At 42.1% G+C, this 14,610-nt stretch overlaps 2 protein-coding genes across 4 annotated transcripts; both read left to right on the top strand.

Moving 5' to 3' along the window:
* The first annotated feature begins 1,137 nt into the window (after positions 1-1,137).
* On the top strand, positions 1,138-5,003 carry LOC125011912 (rho-related GTP-binding protein RhoA-C-like). The gene is made up of 5 exons (XM_047591426.1): positions 1,138-1,201; positions 1,773-1,928; positions 2,841-2,961; positions 3,064-3,194; positions 3,286-5,003. The coding sequence occupies exons 2-5, from the start codon at positions 1,773-1,775 to the stop codon at positions 3,457-3,459; spliced, it is 582 nt and encodes a 193-aa protein (XP_047447382.1). The 5' UTR covers positions 1,138-1,201; the 3' UTR covers positions 3,460-5,003.
* A 273-nt stretch (positions 5,004-5,276) lies between these two features.
* Positions 5,277-14,579, top strand: rbm10 (RNA binding motif protein 10). 3 transcript variants are annotated; one of them, XM_047590809.1, is made up of 23 exons: positions 5,277-5,421; positions 5,921-5,977; positions 6,059-6,611; positions 6,717-6,866; positions 6,973-7,042; positions 8,375-8,448; positions 9,305-9,391; positions 9,509-9,569; positions 9,672-9,830; positions 9,975-10,135; positions 10,297-10,394; positions 10,647-10,734; positions 10,842-11,025; positions 11,149-11,219; positions 11,323-11,410; positions 11,558-11,649; positions 11,779-11,970; positions 12,114-12,305; positions 12,473-12,529; positions 12,687-12,881; positions 13,333-13,380; positions 13,490-13,545; positions 13,791-14,579. In XM_047590809.1, exons 2-23 carry the CDS (start codon positions 5,961-5,963, stop codon positions 13,879-13,881), a joined length of 2,784 nt encoding a protein of 927 aa, XP_047446765.1. In that variant the 5' UTR covers positions 5,277-5,421; positions 5,921-5,960; the 3' UTR covers positions 13,882-14,579. The 3 variants fall into 3 exon arrangements, with proteins under 3 accessions (XP_047446765.1, XP_047446757.1, XP_047446749.1); XM_047590801.1 differs by having other exon boundaries at positions 11,128-11,219; positions 12,690-12,881; XM_047590793.1 differs by having other exon boundaries at positions 11,128-11,219.
* The last annotated feature ends 31 nt before the right edge of the window (positions 14,580-14,610 follow it).

Raw genomic sequence — 14,610 nt, 5'->3', positions numbered from 1 at the left:
GCTGAAAAAGGAAAAGCTGGAGGGTTTAGCTGACACGGATGTGGTGGTGCAGTGCGCTGCTAATGTACAAGCAGGCAGGGTCTATGTGGAAGAGTTGTCAAGAGGGAAATGTTATAACAAAGGTCAACATATCTACACTGAAAAGCTACGTCTGCACAGATAGTTACATGCGGAAGAGCATCTAAACCTTTTTAAAAAGCATTATTGAGTTAAAAGTAATGTGCATTAATATTTGACAAAGAGATAGTTTTGTGTGTTTGTTGTAGGGTCTACAATTGTTTCCTTTCAATTCCAACGTCAACAATAACAATATATATCCCCTCTGCTATATGTCTATTGATTTTTTATGTTGCTCTGTTTCTGCTTGGAGAGTTAAACTCTGAAACGTGACATTTTCCCTCTAAATTTCCATGTATATATATGTCCATAAATGTATACTTTTTTTTTTACTTTTGTGTCTGTAGATTTATTTAAAACAATACTAAACTATTCTGTACATATCGACAAATTACACAATTTATGTATTGTACAGTCAATGAAAACTAAAGGTGTGATGATTTTAACTTTCAATAAAGTTTTATCGTTGTACACATTCCTTTGCTCTTTACTGGCATTCAGGTAGTGGACACAAGTTCAACATTGTTGCACAACTGAACTGACATAAAATGAACACATTGTGTCAAAACTTTCAGCATTGCTTCAACTTTACAACATTAGAAGTGCAACAGAGAAAATGTTGTAAGGCTTAAATAAATAATGAGTTTGAATTGCTTTTTGGTTATTGTTGTCAGATTTTGAAGAGATACATAGCTTAATACACGATGTTACTTCTAAGAAATTTGTTTTCTTTTTAAAAAATTGGATCCACGACTATAAAATTTGGATAAAATAACAGGCACTGTTTTTTCGTGTTTCTTCGTTTAAGAGATAATGGTCAGATACGTTCAATGTTCAGTCATAGAAGCCATTCTGGCTTAGATTAAGTTAGCTCTTTTCGTAATGTTTTATGTCAATAAAAAGATTTATTAAAGAAAAAGAAACTGTGGAGAGAGATTTTTTTCAAAGCCTTTGAATCCTGAATATTTTGCAAACGTGCCGCAGCCTTGCTGGCAGATGACGCAACGCTGCGCATGCGCCTGAGCGGTGGGCGGAGTTTCCAGTCGGTCAGGAAGAGGAGAAAGGCGGACAGAGAGACATCAAGGTAATATTTTTCACCGATGGCTAACTTAAACTTCAACACGAGTGTCGTTTCAGTCAGAGGAGCATGGCGGTGGCGCGATTAACGTCGTACTTGTGATTTAAGAAGGAATACATTGAGTGACAGTGATCCAAACCACTGGAAACAGCGTTAGCTTTCTTGCTAGCATACGTTGTGTGGTTTGACAGGCCCGGACTACACTGCACAGCCTCTCAGCAGTAATAGGAACATAGCACGGAAATGTTAGACTGTGTGTTTTACACCGCCCAGACATCCCCCTCGCATGCTGTTTTTGTTAAGAAACAAGTCGCAATGTAAATTGGCATATTTTTTTGTAAGACTCGACGCTTTAAAGACACCGGCTGCTAGCATTACTGACGCTTGAGCTACGCCAAGTGCCATCAAGGAGGAACTATTTGTGAAGCATAATAATCGCACTTCATACACTGTTGACAGTTTGAAAGTGTGATTCTCTGCTACGTTTTTCTTGCAGATTAATCGTTTGTTTAAGTGGACAGCAGTGACATGTCATACTCTTAAAACTATGACCTTGTTTTTGTCTCTTTTTCTACAGATGGCTGCTATCAGAAAGAAGCTGGTGATAGTTGGGGATGGTGCGTGTGGGAAGACCTGTCTTCTCATCGTCTTCAGTAAGGATCAGTTCCCAGAGGTCTACGTCCCCACTGTCTTTGAGAACTATGTGGCAGACATTGAAGTGGATGGGAAACAGGTGAGACATGTAATGAGACGCTGAGTGCAGAGTTATGCAGAGAAAATATGGCTCCCTAGCGAACTGAGCTATATATATAAAAAAAAAAAAAAAAAACAGTTTGCATGGTTGTCATATTATTACAAATGCAAGTATAGGTTTAAATCTATAACAATAAACACTTAGGAATGCAGGTAACAATAGTTTCCATCCATGTTGATATGATGATTGGTATCTTATTAACTGTTTGATTCATTAAAACCCAAACATAACATCAACTTATGACTTTGTTATTGGTTAATAGGCTGATTCTTGATCAGTTCTCAATAAATATCTGGAAAATGTCCCACTTAGTGTCCTACATTTCTTTCTGTGCCCTATTTCTAATGTAGGACACTGAGTACTTGGACTTGGATTTTTCATGAATGAAAAGCCATTGCTCTTCATTGACCATTAAAACATTGGTCTAATCACTGCAACTCCCGTTCATGTTGCATGTTTTGTCATAATAGTGTCAAAGATATGTTTATTGCCCTCATAGAAGAAAAAGCAAATGCTCACATTTGACAAGTTTTGCCACTGTTGCTTTAAAAATTAGACAACTGACTATTCAGTCAAATAATCAAATAGTAGTTTCTTCTTTAAAAGAATTTCCTAAAAGAACATTTCCTGTTTGACTTCAAAATTTGTATGACATTTTCACAGTGCAACAAGTCATAAGTTCCTTTGCTTAAACGCAGTTATTTACATTGTGAGAGTCTCCTAGTGTTTGTTTTCCCATGCCTTGCCGAACTACCAAGAGCGAAGGCATTATTATCCTCTTCTGTATGCCTATATAAAGTGTAGGAGTGATGCATTATGGGTTTGCCTTATCATGTATCGAGATTTCATACATTCATCTATTTGTTTAACTCTCCGTTTCTGTTTTTATAGGTAGAGCTAGCACTTTGGGATACAGCAGGTCAGGAAGATTATGACAGACTGCGGCCTCTCTCCTACCCAGACACTGATGTTATCCTCATGTGCTTCTCTGTGGACAGCCCTGACAGTTTAGGTACAGTCCAAACACTGGTGCCACGTTGTCATAACCACCTAATTGCGAAACTTATGCACTGCATGCTGCTAATTATTGTGTGTTCCGATGTTTTTACTTCAGAAAATATACCTGAAAAGTGGACTCCTGAAGTGAAACACTTTTGCCCAAATGTTCCTATCATCCTCGTTGGCAATAAGAAAGATCTGCGCAATGATGAGCACACCAGACGAGAGCTTGCCAAAATGAAACAGGTAATGTTTTTGTCTGGATGCATTTATACATTTATACATATGCATGCATAAAAGTTAAAATCTGATCCTTCTCTTCAATATGTGTCTCCAGGAACCAGTGAAATGCGAAGATGGGAAAGAAATGGCAAACCGCATCAGTGCCTACGGCTACCAAGAGTGTTCTGCCAAAACCAAAGATGGTGTGAGGGAAGTCTTTGAGATGGCAACTAGGGCAGCATTGCAGGCCAAGAAACGTGGCAAGAAGTCTGCCTGCACTCTGTTATAGGCTCTGGGAGATTCGGGAGCTGCCCTTAAGCACACATGGAGAGGGCAACTTCCACTGTAATTCGACACAGGGGAAAATATTTGGGTGGGTGGGATTTTTGGGAGGCAGAAAAGTTGTGCAGATGCTCAATTTCTGATCACCCAGCAACCCTCAGCAAATCAAACGAGATCTGAAATGATTTGATAGGCTTCAACACCCTGATTATCGGTTTATAGGCTAGGTTGTGTGCCATGTTTCTTTCATCCATCAATCCATCAATTTTTCAGATCTAAAGGTCTTTGGAGCAGGCGGTGGGAGGGGTGATTTGAAGTTGAGTAGATGTAACCAGGGGTTGAAATGTGCCATGTTGGGAGTGAACAGAGAAAGGGTCCTTAACAGGCCAAAGACAATGGGAACATGCAAGATAAAGACGAAATCATAACACGAGTTTGAATTAAGACCATGTCTAAGTGGATCTTACTCAGCTTCACCCACATGTAGTGCCTTGAGAGCAGCGGTCAAGGAAAGTAAGTAGAGGGGTCGGGATTCATAACTTGGATAAGGTATTATTTGTCATTTGTAGTGTCCACACCTCACGTTTGTGAATGCTTTCTCCCTGTCACTGGCTTCATGCCCATTTTCTGACTCAGGCGCTATGCAGGGGTATGCCTAAACTAGATTGTATGAAATATTTTCCCGTACCGAATTAATTACCTGTACTTTAGAGTGCGTGTATGCAACTGTATGGTAGTTTGTTTTCTCCAGTGCAGCTCTGCATGCAGTGAATGTGTGTATATTTGTGTGGTTGTATATTAACAAAATGTGTCTATGTACTGTATGCATGGAAAGGCCTTCTGCGTCACTGACCTAACCCCTTGTTTCCATGCCAAAGTTACCCCTGAGGGCCACATTTCATGGCTCAGACGGGTAATGGAATTAACAGCTACTCAGAGTGACATAGAAACTTTCACCTTACTGGAATACATTGTACTATAAGCCAGAGGCACAATCAGGTTAAACATGTACGTTCTTAGGACCTTTTTTGTGTATACCAGATATTGGTTTGATTGTGTTAATCAGTGGGTCAAATCATGAGTGATGTAGTGGATAAGTTGAATATTCTTTCAGATAGATGCTAGGCTTATCTTATTACTATAATGTTCATTATGTACTGTATGTCTTACAAGGCTTTGTAAGGACATGATAATGATGTGTATTTCAAGTTTGCCTTTTACTCCACTCTCCCCATCCCTTTAATGATATTGTCATTACTGTACTATATAACTTTTTATTGTTGACGTCTCTAATTTTCTTAGTATATTTCAATCATTTTACGTAATCCTGCTGTTATGATCAGCTTATGCCAGTTAAATGATAAATTGTAACCGTTGTCTCCTTTACTTATAATGCAAGGTCATTGCTGGGGTGTTGGGCTTGAAAGTTTAGGGAGTGGGCTGCTAAAGCTTCTTCTTTTTTTTTTCTTTTTTTTTTTTTGTACTGTGATATATGGGATTTTCTGGATTTTCTTTCCCCCCCAAATAAAGCTGGTATTAGGGTTTTCTGTCGTAAGGCATTTATGTGTTCTTTGATCCATTCACTCATTAATAATTATAACAATTTTTCCTATACTTTTTGGCATTAATTTACGTTTTTTCCCCCAAATAAAAATATTCATAATCTGTCAAAAAATCTCTCGATTCATTTATTTGCATGCTCGAGAGGATGATAATTTACTGCTGTGCCTAATAATGCCGAGCATCATGGGCTGTTAGCGGCCCCTGTCCGTCTTGTCCAATCACCGTCGACAGTAATGTCTTATCTGCCCAGTGGCCAATCACAGACCAGAGTCGAGGATTGGCCCCGCCCACTACAAATGTCTTGTTGTGGCCATTTTACTCTGGGTTCCTTGGAAATTAAATACCCTCTTTTAGCTGTGCTTCAGCGTGACATTTAAAGGACAACTGCTGGTTTTATGAGGTGCTGGTAAGTGTTTCTTCAACTCTGACTACGCCTGCCGTTGAGTTTGTCACGGCTGACAGCAGTTTAGCGATTACGTATCCGCCTGGGCTCGCTAGCCAACCTGCGGCTAAACATAGTTAGCTTGGCTGCTAAGAGAGATGACCGCCACACGTCATTGTTGAATACTCCTTTTTGGACTGTGAGGTAGTATGTGTGCTATTGCGCACACGCTATTTATATCCTTCTGTCAAGCGGGGTTATGTCACAGTTTGTTTGTTTGTGGCCCGTGGGCAGTAGTTTCTGCAGCACGGACACAAGTGCTCAGTTCAAAGTTGGAGAAGTCTGAACATTGTGCAGTGGTGCAGTATTTAGAAAGAATGAATGCAGCTAAGCTGGTGATTGCACACTTTGCACATCTCTACCATGCACACCTCGAGTTCGTATTTTAAAACAGCAAAACGCATGTGCAGTTATTAATGCTTCGTACAAAAGCTTTAATTGCTTTAATTGTTCAACCAAACAGAAGAAAGGACAACGACGAGGAGCGGAGTCAGTGGATAGGCATGGACTTTGAACGGAGGTGAGTGAAATCTTAATTTACTCCTTGTCCCCTCCTTGATATATTAGACAGTTCTCTCACATTGTCTTTCGCCGTGGACAGAGGCGGACGAGGGGATCGTATAGGTCGTTATGCCAACGCCCACAATGATCACAACTTTCGGGACATGGACTACCGCGGCTACGGCCAAGAGGATGAGGAGGCAGTATATGATGTCAGGGGGGACAGACTTTATGGTCACGATGAGCAGCTGCTGGGTGTCTGCGACTTCACACCGGGTAGTCTCCAAAATCACCCGGGTAGTCTCCAAAATCACCCGGGTTTTCAGCAGAGAGGAGATAACAGAGGGGACATTGGGTGTGAGGGGAAAGGACTCCTTTGGCCTCCGTCACCTCAGCTGCAGCCGGAACGAGCGCATCCCATGCTCCAGAGAGAGGAGGAGGGATCCAGACGGGAGTTTGAGCAGTTGCGGACTGGCCTGCAGGAAAGGGGTCGGGGAAAAGGTGGAAGAGGGTTCCCAGAGAACAGCGCCCCACATTTAGGGAGTAGAGAGAGCAACTGGGGCCAGGATGGTCCACATTCTGAGCAGATGGAATCGAGTACGGGAAGACCGAGGGAGGAGGACAGGTTCTCTCGTGTGGCGGGAAAGAGAAGGGTAAGGTCGTTATGGATCACTCCCTTTTATAGCAGATACAATAAAACGTTTATTTCTTTTCTTGTTGTTGGCATCAGCTGTTAATTTGTGACTAATGTGGTGCAGGAGCATAGTAGTGGAAACGCCGGCCCTGATTTGTCCCTTGAGGAGATGGACCAGAGGGACCAGGACTACCGTGCAGATCCAGATTATAACCAGAGGCCCAGCAACATCATAATGCTTCGCATGCTGCCACACAGTGCCACCACCAATGAGGTGCCTTTTGTAACATAAGTTCAAAAAGCCCATTACCCATGTGACCAGCATAGTTGCATACACCTGTATTGAATGGGTTTATGTAATAATTCCTCTTTGTCCATAGATTCGGGCACAACTCCAGGAGCAGGGCATCCAGCCAAGAGAAGTTCGCCTTATGAGGAACAAATCTTCAGGTGAGAGCTTCTCCATTGCCCCCATTTTATTTTTTTTATTTTTTTTACTTTTCCCTCTTTGTGTCAGTCTCATCCACTAGCAGCTCCTTCCTTGTCATTGCTCGTTCGGGAGACTTTCCTGAATCTGCTTGGTCTTCTCTCGCTCTCTCTCATTAATAAGTGTCTTCCCTGTTTTGTTTTTTTCACTCCTTCTGTGACTGTCCTTCACCGTACTATGACAGTGCGGTAGACAGCCGATGCAAAGCACAGATATGTTTATACTCGTATACAGAGCTAGCTTTTGCTTAGAATCTTTGGTCTGCTGGTGTCCGTTATCTTGCTATTGCTCACGGGGCAACAAAACATTGATACATGCTATAAAGTAGAGCCTTGTCAATATATACCTTTATTACAGGAAAGCTTGCATGCATACTAAATAATAGGTCTTCTCTTCATGGCTTTAGTTGTCCTTTTCACCATATTCTCTTTATTCTTTCTGTGACATCCATCTTAAAGCGAGGTGTGTCTGAGTAGCAAAAAACTAACATTGTGAGAAGTGATGAGCCTCGCCGTTAAAATGTGCTGTTATAGCTGTTTTTGAGCGTGCGAGTGTCAGGACGAAAGTGTTGCAGCTACCTCTCGGCTGTGTTAGTGTGATCCATGCCACCCAGAAAAGCTTGTTTTCTCTAACGGTTTTCCATTAAGGTCATTGTCCCTACTGGTTGTTTGTAAGATGTGCCTACCTGACACTGGGACACTTACACACCCCAACTAAGCTCTGTCTTTCACAGTCCTCCATCACTGTTTCTCTGCTTTTAGGGCAAGCTACTCTTGTTCAAAAATATTCAAATGATTAGCTTGTGTGGCTGCATTTCGTGTGCATACAAACAATCTAAATACTTTTATTTAGTGCAAAGGATTATCAGTCATTTAAAGTAATGCATGGAGAGGATGTGGAGTGCTTAACATTGTTCAGACTGCACTCTGTGAGAATAGCAGAGAGCGTTTGCTTGTGTGTCTATATGTGTGTGTCTGTTCACCTGGGTGCTTCATCAATCAAAATCAAAGCTCAAGCTGATGAGTGGGGTAGCATTCGCTCTCTCTCCTTCTTTCCTTGACCCTGATGACTTACTTGACATTGCATCCTCCCACCCTTGCAGAGAATTTGACAGTGGCTGCCCCAACTGACTGTCGAGTGTGCTATTTTTCAAGGGAGAGAGGAAGCAATGATTTGTTTTATCAGTGCTGATACAGGGTCTCTCTCCTCTGTACATGAAGCACTAACCCCTCACTGCGTTGTTGTTATGTTGTTGTTGTTGTTGTTCGGTTGCCATGGCGCTGGGCGGTGTCCAGGTCAGAGCCGAGGATTCGCCTTCGTCGAGTTTAATCTCATACAGGAGGCCACCCGCTGGATGGAGACCAACCAGGTCACTCTCCCCTACACAGACACAAATACACAAATATAAATTCATTCAGTGGGACATGGGTAGATATCACATACAGTCAAGTCATGCTGTCATGTCCACACAGTGTGTTGAAATAATGTAGAAACAAAGGTTGGCGTTCAAACTTTGAGGGATTTTTTTTTTTCCTTACATTTTACAAATTCATGTTAAGTCACACTGACACCTGTCTGTCCAAGGCTCAACAACATAGCTTTGATAAATGGACCCTCCAACTCACATTTTATTTGTGCAATATAATGTTTTCCTTTATTTAGAGGACTCCTCTATTGTCAGTTATTTGTCTCTCTCTTTCCTAAGTTGACAGTACCACCACTGGGTTAGTATGACACTGTGAATATAATTTCTCACATGGTCTATTTTATGTTGACTCAGAACTAATTTAGCGCCTCATTTTCTTGTTTTGAACTTTCCATATTCGGGTCATTAAGCACCTTTACATGTCTAGGATGGCGTTATTGTCTCTTTGTGGGCCGAAGGTGGTGACACTGGGAAGGGATGCGTGGAAAACTGTGAAAAGGTTTCCCCTTAAGGGGGGAGGGATGACACAATTGAACACTGTCCTTAAAAATGGACACCAACAAACTACATATACACCATCTCAGTCCGTCCGAATTTCCTAAAGCTGAAGGTTGCAATTCTCTGGTATCCTCTTTCCTTCCGCTTCAGTTGTACTTCCTTCTCTCTGTCCCTCTCTCCCTTTTGTCCCTTTCATTCTCTCTCATCTCTTGTGAGATGAGGCCTTTCTATGGCTTGTGTGGCCTAATTATCACTGAGAATCATTCTTTGTTCTCCCTCCCTCTCTTTCCTTTTCCTTCAGGGAGTGCTTTCAATTCTGGGGCAGAGAGTGTCCATGCACTTCAGCGACCCCAAACCACGTGCCAATGAGGACTGGCTCTGCAACAAGGTTGTGTGTTTGCTTTTCATTAGATGGAATCGAAATTTGAATGCATACTTAAACTGTTTACATAAAGGGCATAGCTGTAGAAGTCTTCTAACAGTAGCTTACATAACATTCCAACAGTGTGGTGTGCAAAACTTTAAAAGGAGGGAGAAGTGCTTCAAGTGCAGCGTGCCTAAAACAGGTACGGGCCAACTAAGCTGCTGTAAATACCTGGACTACAATTAAGCTCTTGCTCATCATACAGTAATGCAGAATACAGGAATGGTATGCTGTCTTTCCCCAGAGGCTGAGCTGAAGCTTCCCCAGTTGCAGAGGGATTTGCCTGTTGGTCTTCAAAAGGAGGGAGCCCAGGGCTTACTGCCTTTGCCAGCACCCTACCACTCTTCTACTCCTTCTGTCGCCCCCGGTCAAGCCACACAGCAGGCAGACGTTGCCAATGACAGTGAGTCTATCTCTTGACATTTTCCGCGGCAGTTTCTTACAAACTTGGCTTGCAGACCATCAGTGTGCATCAGAAGTGGCTCCTTGTATTATTTAATAGTTTGCTTAAAAATATATAACATTCTCTCACCCTCTCCTGCACCAGCTCTTATACTTAGGAATCTCGGCCCACATACGTCAGTGGAAGCCATTTTGTCTGCGTTGGCTCCATTTGCTACCCTCTCCCCTTCCAACGTTCGCCTAATCAAGGACAAGCACACGCATCTCAACCGGGGCTTTGCCTTTCTACAGTTGTCTACCATAGTGGTGAGATAAAACACATGGATGTGTGCTAGATATATGCATTTGTTTCACTCTTTTTTTGTGGATTAAATCAGTCTAATTATGTAATTTCTGTGCACTGATGATATTAAAATAACTTCATCTGAGACATACACTTACCTTGAAGGTCTTTGTTATCACAACAGGAGGCGTCTCAGCTGCTTCAGATTTTACAGGCTCTCCAGCCTCCTCTCTCTATTGACACGAAGCCCATTGTCGTGGAGTTTGCCAAAGGCTCCAAACGGTAAACACTCACACACACCCAAATTTGGCTGCATAGGGAGAATACAATTGCTCTGCAGTATAAATACCATGGCACAAGATTACAGCATGTCACAGTAAAACTCCATTTGGTTATGATTAAAGTGAATCAAGAATGTGTTTGGAGAAGAATATCTAAAATACATTAGTCGTGCAAAATGGACTGATTGTTGAGACTAAATGTGGAAAATTAGACGTACACTCACGGAAACTCTCTGCGCCTCTTGTGTGTTAGTGATGTGTTTGTCACGGACGGTAGCAGGGTGAGCGCTGCTACAGTGGCCAGCACGGCTATAGCTGCTGCACAGTGGGCTGTCACACAGGTAATCTTTGTGATTTAAGCACATGTTCATTTTCAATATTGTATTCATAAGATTTTTTCCTGATTAAAAAAAAAAAAAACAACTAAATAAATCTATTTAATTCTCAGACTGCTCAGAATGGTGGAGGCCAGAGTGTAGATACAGCAGTATATCAGCAGGGGGCAGCAGTGACATATGGTCAGGAAGGGCATGATGGCTCCGCTTTCAAGGCCCAGGCAGACACCAGGTTGGTTGCTTTACCCAGTGTTGGCGCAGGCCTCAATGGGCCATATCCAGGAGGAGCAGCCCCAGGTTGGTGTGACATGAGTTTAAAGAGCATATTACCCATATGATCTATATAGTTGCATATATCTGTATTGAGTGTTCTGTTTGTGTGTTCTTGCTCATGTGCAGCTCTCATTTCATCTGACGCAGTAAAGTCTGGATCAGCAGTTGTGCAGCAGACACATACACAGACTACACTCATCCCCACAGCAACCACGCAGGTACAGAGTTATTCTGTGTGTTTCATTTTTTGGTGACATCTGTTTTTATGCATCATGCCATTCTAGGTTTTATGTTGTTTTTAAGAGCGCTGTTTCTGCACAGGTTGAAATTGTAGGAAAACCACAACCCGCTACTGCTGCTGCCAGCCAGCCTGCAACCCCAGGCACCGAACATGAGCTTCAGCAATATCGTAAGGCTAAGTGCATTCACTGTTCCTTCTGGGGATTTCAAATCTTAGCCGCTAATAAATATACTTGACGCTACTGATTAATCTGTATGTCTGTGAAATCTTTACATTTGAAACTTGACCCTGCAAACTGTGTGTCTTTGACTGCAGCTGTGCCAGATGTGTCCACATACCAGTATGATGAAAGCTCTGGCTACTATTACGACCCATTCACAGGACTCTACTATGACCCTAACTCCCAGGTAACCAGAGTCCACAGTCGATGTATTGCAATCTAAATGTTAAGTCACCAGTTTTTGAAGGACGTTTTTGCTGGTGTGCCAGCTTCCTCTGTGTTACAGTCTGGCTTTCTGTCTCCTTTTTCTTTATAGTACTACTACAACCCCCATTCTCAGCAGTACATGTACTGGGATGGAGAGAAACACACGTACATTCCTGCTGCCAGCCAGGCAAACACTGAAGGTGGTCCTCGGAGTGATGGTGCAGCCCCTTCAGACTCGATGTTTGGCAGCCCTGGCAGTAAGGAGAAGAAAGACAAACCCAAGAATAAAACTGCCCAGCAGGTATTCTACTCCTATTACATTTCTTAATGTGTGAGAGCTGCTGAGTTGGATTTCATTCATACAGTTATTATTTTATCAGTTAGATATTTAAACAGTCCTCTTGATTCTTAGCATGTATTTTTGTGGTTATATTATTTTAACAGATTGCCAAAGATATGGAGCGTTGGGCGAAGAGCCTGAATAGACAAAAGGAAAACATGCGCTCTGTCTCTTCGTCTCCTGCCGTCGGCTCAGCTCTTCCCCCTGGTTACGCTCGAGCTCCTGGCCACAGTCGTCTAGACGACCACAGAGAATCTGCGAGTGCTGATGCAGGTTACGCTGTTCTGGAGAAAAAGGTGCATGACACTAATACAGACAGACACTCATGGTTAGCTGTGAACATCTGTGTACCTTCTGGGCACTATTATATTACAGTGAGTTGGTGGACTGACCCTCAACCAGAGGACTCGGGTCTTTTTAACTAACCTAGCACTCTCTACGATCTTTCTTTTCTGTCCTGCAGGGGGCACTGTCTGAACGGCCTCAGATTTTCCTGGACCAGCTCCGGCAGAGTACAGAAGTAAGGAGGTGTCCACATACTTTAAAACAGTTTGAGTTGGTCTGTTTCCTCATAGTTGTAGCACCCTGTCGTGTTGTAGCGGTTAGAAGTGTAGATGTAATTATTTCCTCATGAGTTATTTCATGATCACTCCATGACTTTGTCTTTCATTGTGTAGCAGTCCCCTCCTCAGCAGCAGGGACTGGTCCCAGCCTACAGCGGAGAAACTGACAGCGAAGAAGAAGGAGGTGAAAAAGATGAGAAGGAAGGGAGAATGACAGACTGGGTTAAACTGGCCTGTCTGCTCTGTAGGAGGCAGTTCCCAAGCAAGGAGGCCCTCATCAGGCACCAGCAGCTCTCTGAGCTACACAAGGTGGTTTACATTTAATTTTGCATAATCAGAAACACTTTATCAATAACATATAGCAAGTATCGGTCCTCTGGTAAAATGCTACGTATGCACATACAGCTAATACATGCACATGCTCCATGTTACGCCGTAGGCAACTTTGCAGCTGCTATTTACCTTCTTGAAAATGTATCTACTGTTTAAATAAGACGTCTCTCTCGACTCTCACTTCTGTATTGAAACTTGCTCCCTACTCTCATTGCTCTGTATGAATGAGTGACAGTCGTTACTATGTTACTTTTTAGCCATGTGTTACTATTCGTGTTCAGCCATTGTTTAGAGACTGGTCCAGTGAGATCAGTTTGACTCTCATTTGCATGAGAGCGCTGTGCACACTGCAACATAAAATAAACCACTGAGTGTAAATCCAGTCCAGTTGTTGTTTTAACTTTCACTTCTTAATCTACACTTTCAGCAAAACTTGGAGCAGAGAAGAAACCAGCAGGAAGCTGCAGCCAAAGAGGTTGGTCAAGGATCAAAGTTTGCTTCGAGAAGTTGTGTGTTTTATGGCTTGGGTGCAATTAATGTTTTTTTTTTTGTTTTTTTTTTTCATTGTCCGTTCTTTCTGGCAGAGACAAGCAGATGGATCTGAACCTCCTGATTCCAAGAAGAGGAAGTTCAGCCTCATGTAAGTAGCAGTTATCTGCTTTGGTTGTTTTAGGTTTATACAGTAGTCTGTTACTCTATGGGTATGATCAAGCATTTATCTTTTTAAAGTTATTTTAACCGCGGTTATGTATTGGGTTGCTCTTGTATTTGATGCATGTTACTTGATAGTAAGACGTGCTCACAACACTACCTTGCCAGCAACGTGTATGTGACGGTGTAAATCCACAGGTTTGTGTGTGTGTGATCGACATTCTCTGTCTTTAGGGACGGGATCTCAGGCAGTAGTCTTGGTGCCAGGATGCTGCAGGGAGGCGTGAAAAGGGGGCTTCTACTACGCAACATGCAAGTTGAGTGACCCCTCTGCAGCAAACCTTCTGGCCCAGAAAAGACGAGGACAAAGCCCAGCACCCATCTCTACACCTTTAACGTCATATAGATTAATAAAATCCTCATCCTTTTGGAGTGACATTATAATTACCTCAACAATGGTAATAATCTGAACTGATCCTGTAGCAGTAGATGTCAGGATATTGCACAGATTGCACCTTTTTGCTTGCTTCCTGATTGATGCAGTTTAGAGTTCTCACTTATTTCAGAGCACGCATGTGCGCGTGAGTGTGAACAGTTTTTTTTTGTTGTTGTTGTTCGGAAACTTTTGCTGTGAGAAAATTAAAGATCTGTATAGATCTTTATATCAGCAAAGGGACATTTCTAATATAACTGTCTATGCACCATAGATTCCTTTGTTAATTTAATGCTATATGCCTTGTCATTCAGTGAATGACTTATTTGGGCACAAACTGTGTGTATATTTTAGAATGAACACTTTTATACAACAGTGACTGTGACCTCTAGTGGACAGGGGTCAAACTAACACTAGTGTGTAGGTGAAGTGTCTCAGTTTATCATATAGCAGCTATGAATTCACAATGTAATACATCTTTGGAGAAAATGTATTTTTTATTTGTGTATTGTTCCGTATTCAGTAATGTGACAATGTTTCATCTAACTCATGTAAATGAATTCAAAATAACACATTTTCATCAATCTTGAGTGATTGGAATTTGTTACTATGTGGGAAAGC

This window comes from Mugil cephalus, chromosome 1 (assembly GCF_022458985.1).
Source record: "Mugil cephalus isolate CIBA_MC_2020 chromosome 1, CIBA_Mcephalus_1.1, whole genome shotgun sequence".
NCBI classification, from domain to species: domain Eukaryota; kingdom Metazoa; phylum Chordata; class Actinopteri; order Mugiliformes; family Mugilidae; genus Mugil; species Mugil cephalus.
This window is presented reverse-complemented; position numbering and strand designations above follow the sequence as displayed.

What these genes read in the sequence shown, in the direction of transcription:
- LOC125011912 (XM_047591426.1), top strand. Translation starts at nt 1,773, where the DNA reads ATGGCTGCTATCAGAAAGAAGCTGGTGATAGTTGGGGATGGTGCGTGT. An exon ending in TTGAAGTGGATGGGAAACAG is followed by an intron (nt 1,929 to 2,840) that starts GTGAGACATGTA and finishes CTGTTTTTATAG; the next exon opens with GTAGAGCTAGCACTTTGGGA. An exon ending in AGCTTGCCAAAATGAAACAG is followed by an intron (nt 3,195 to 3,285) that starts GTAATGTTTTTG and finishes ATGTGTCTCCAG; the next exon opens with GAACCAGTGAAATGCGAAGA.
- rbm10 (XM_047590793.1), top strand. An exon ending in ACAGTGCCACCACCAATGAG is followed by an intron (nt 6,867 to 6,972) that starts GTGCCTTTTGTA and finishes CTTTGTCCATAG; the next exon opens with ATTCGGGCACAACTCCAGGA. An exon ending in AGCTCTCTGAGCTACACAAG is followed by an intron (nt 12,882 to 13,332) that starts GTGGTTTACATT and finishes CTACACTTTCAG; the next exon opens with CAAAACTTGGAGCAGAGAAG.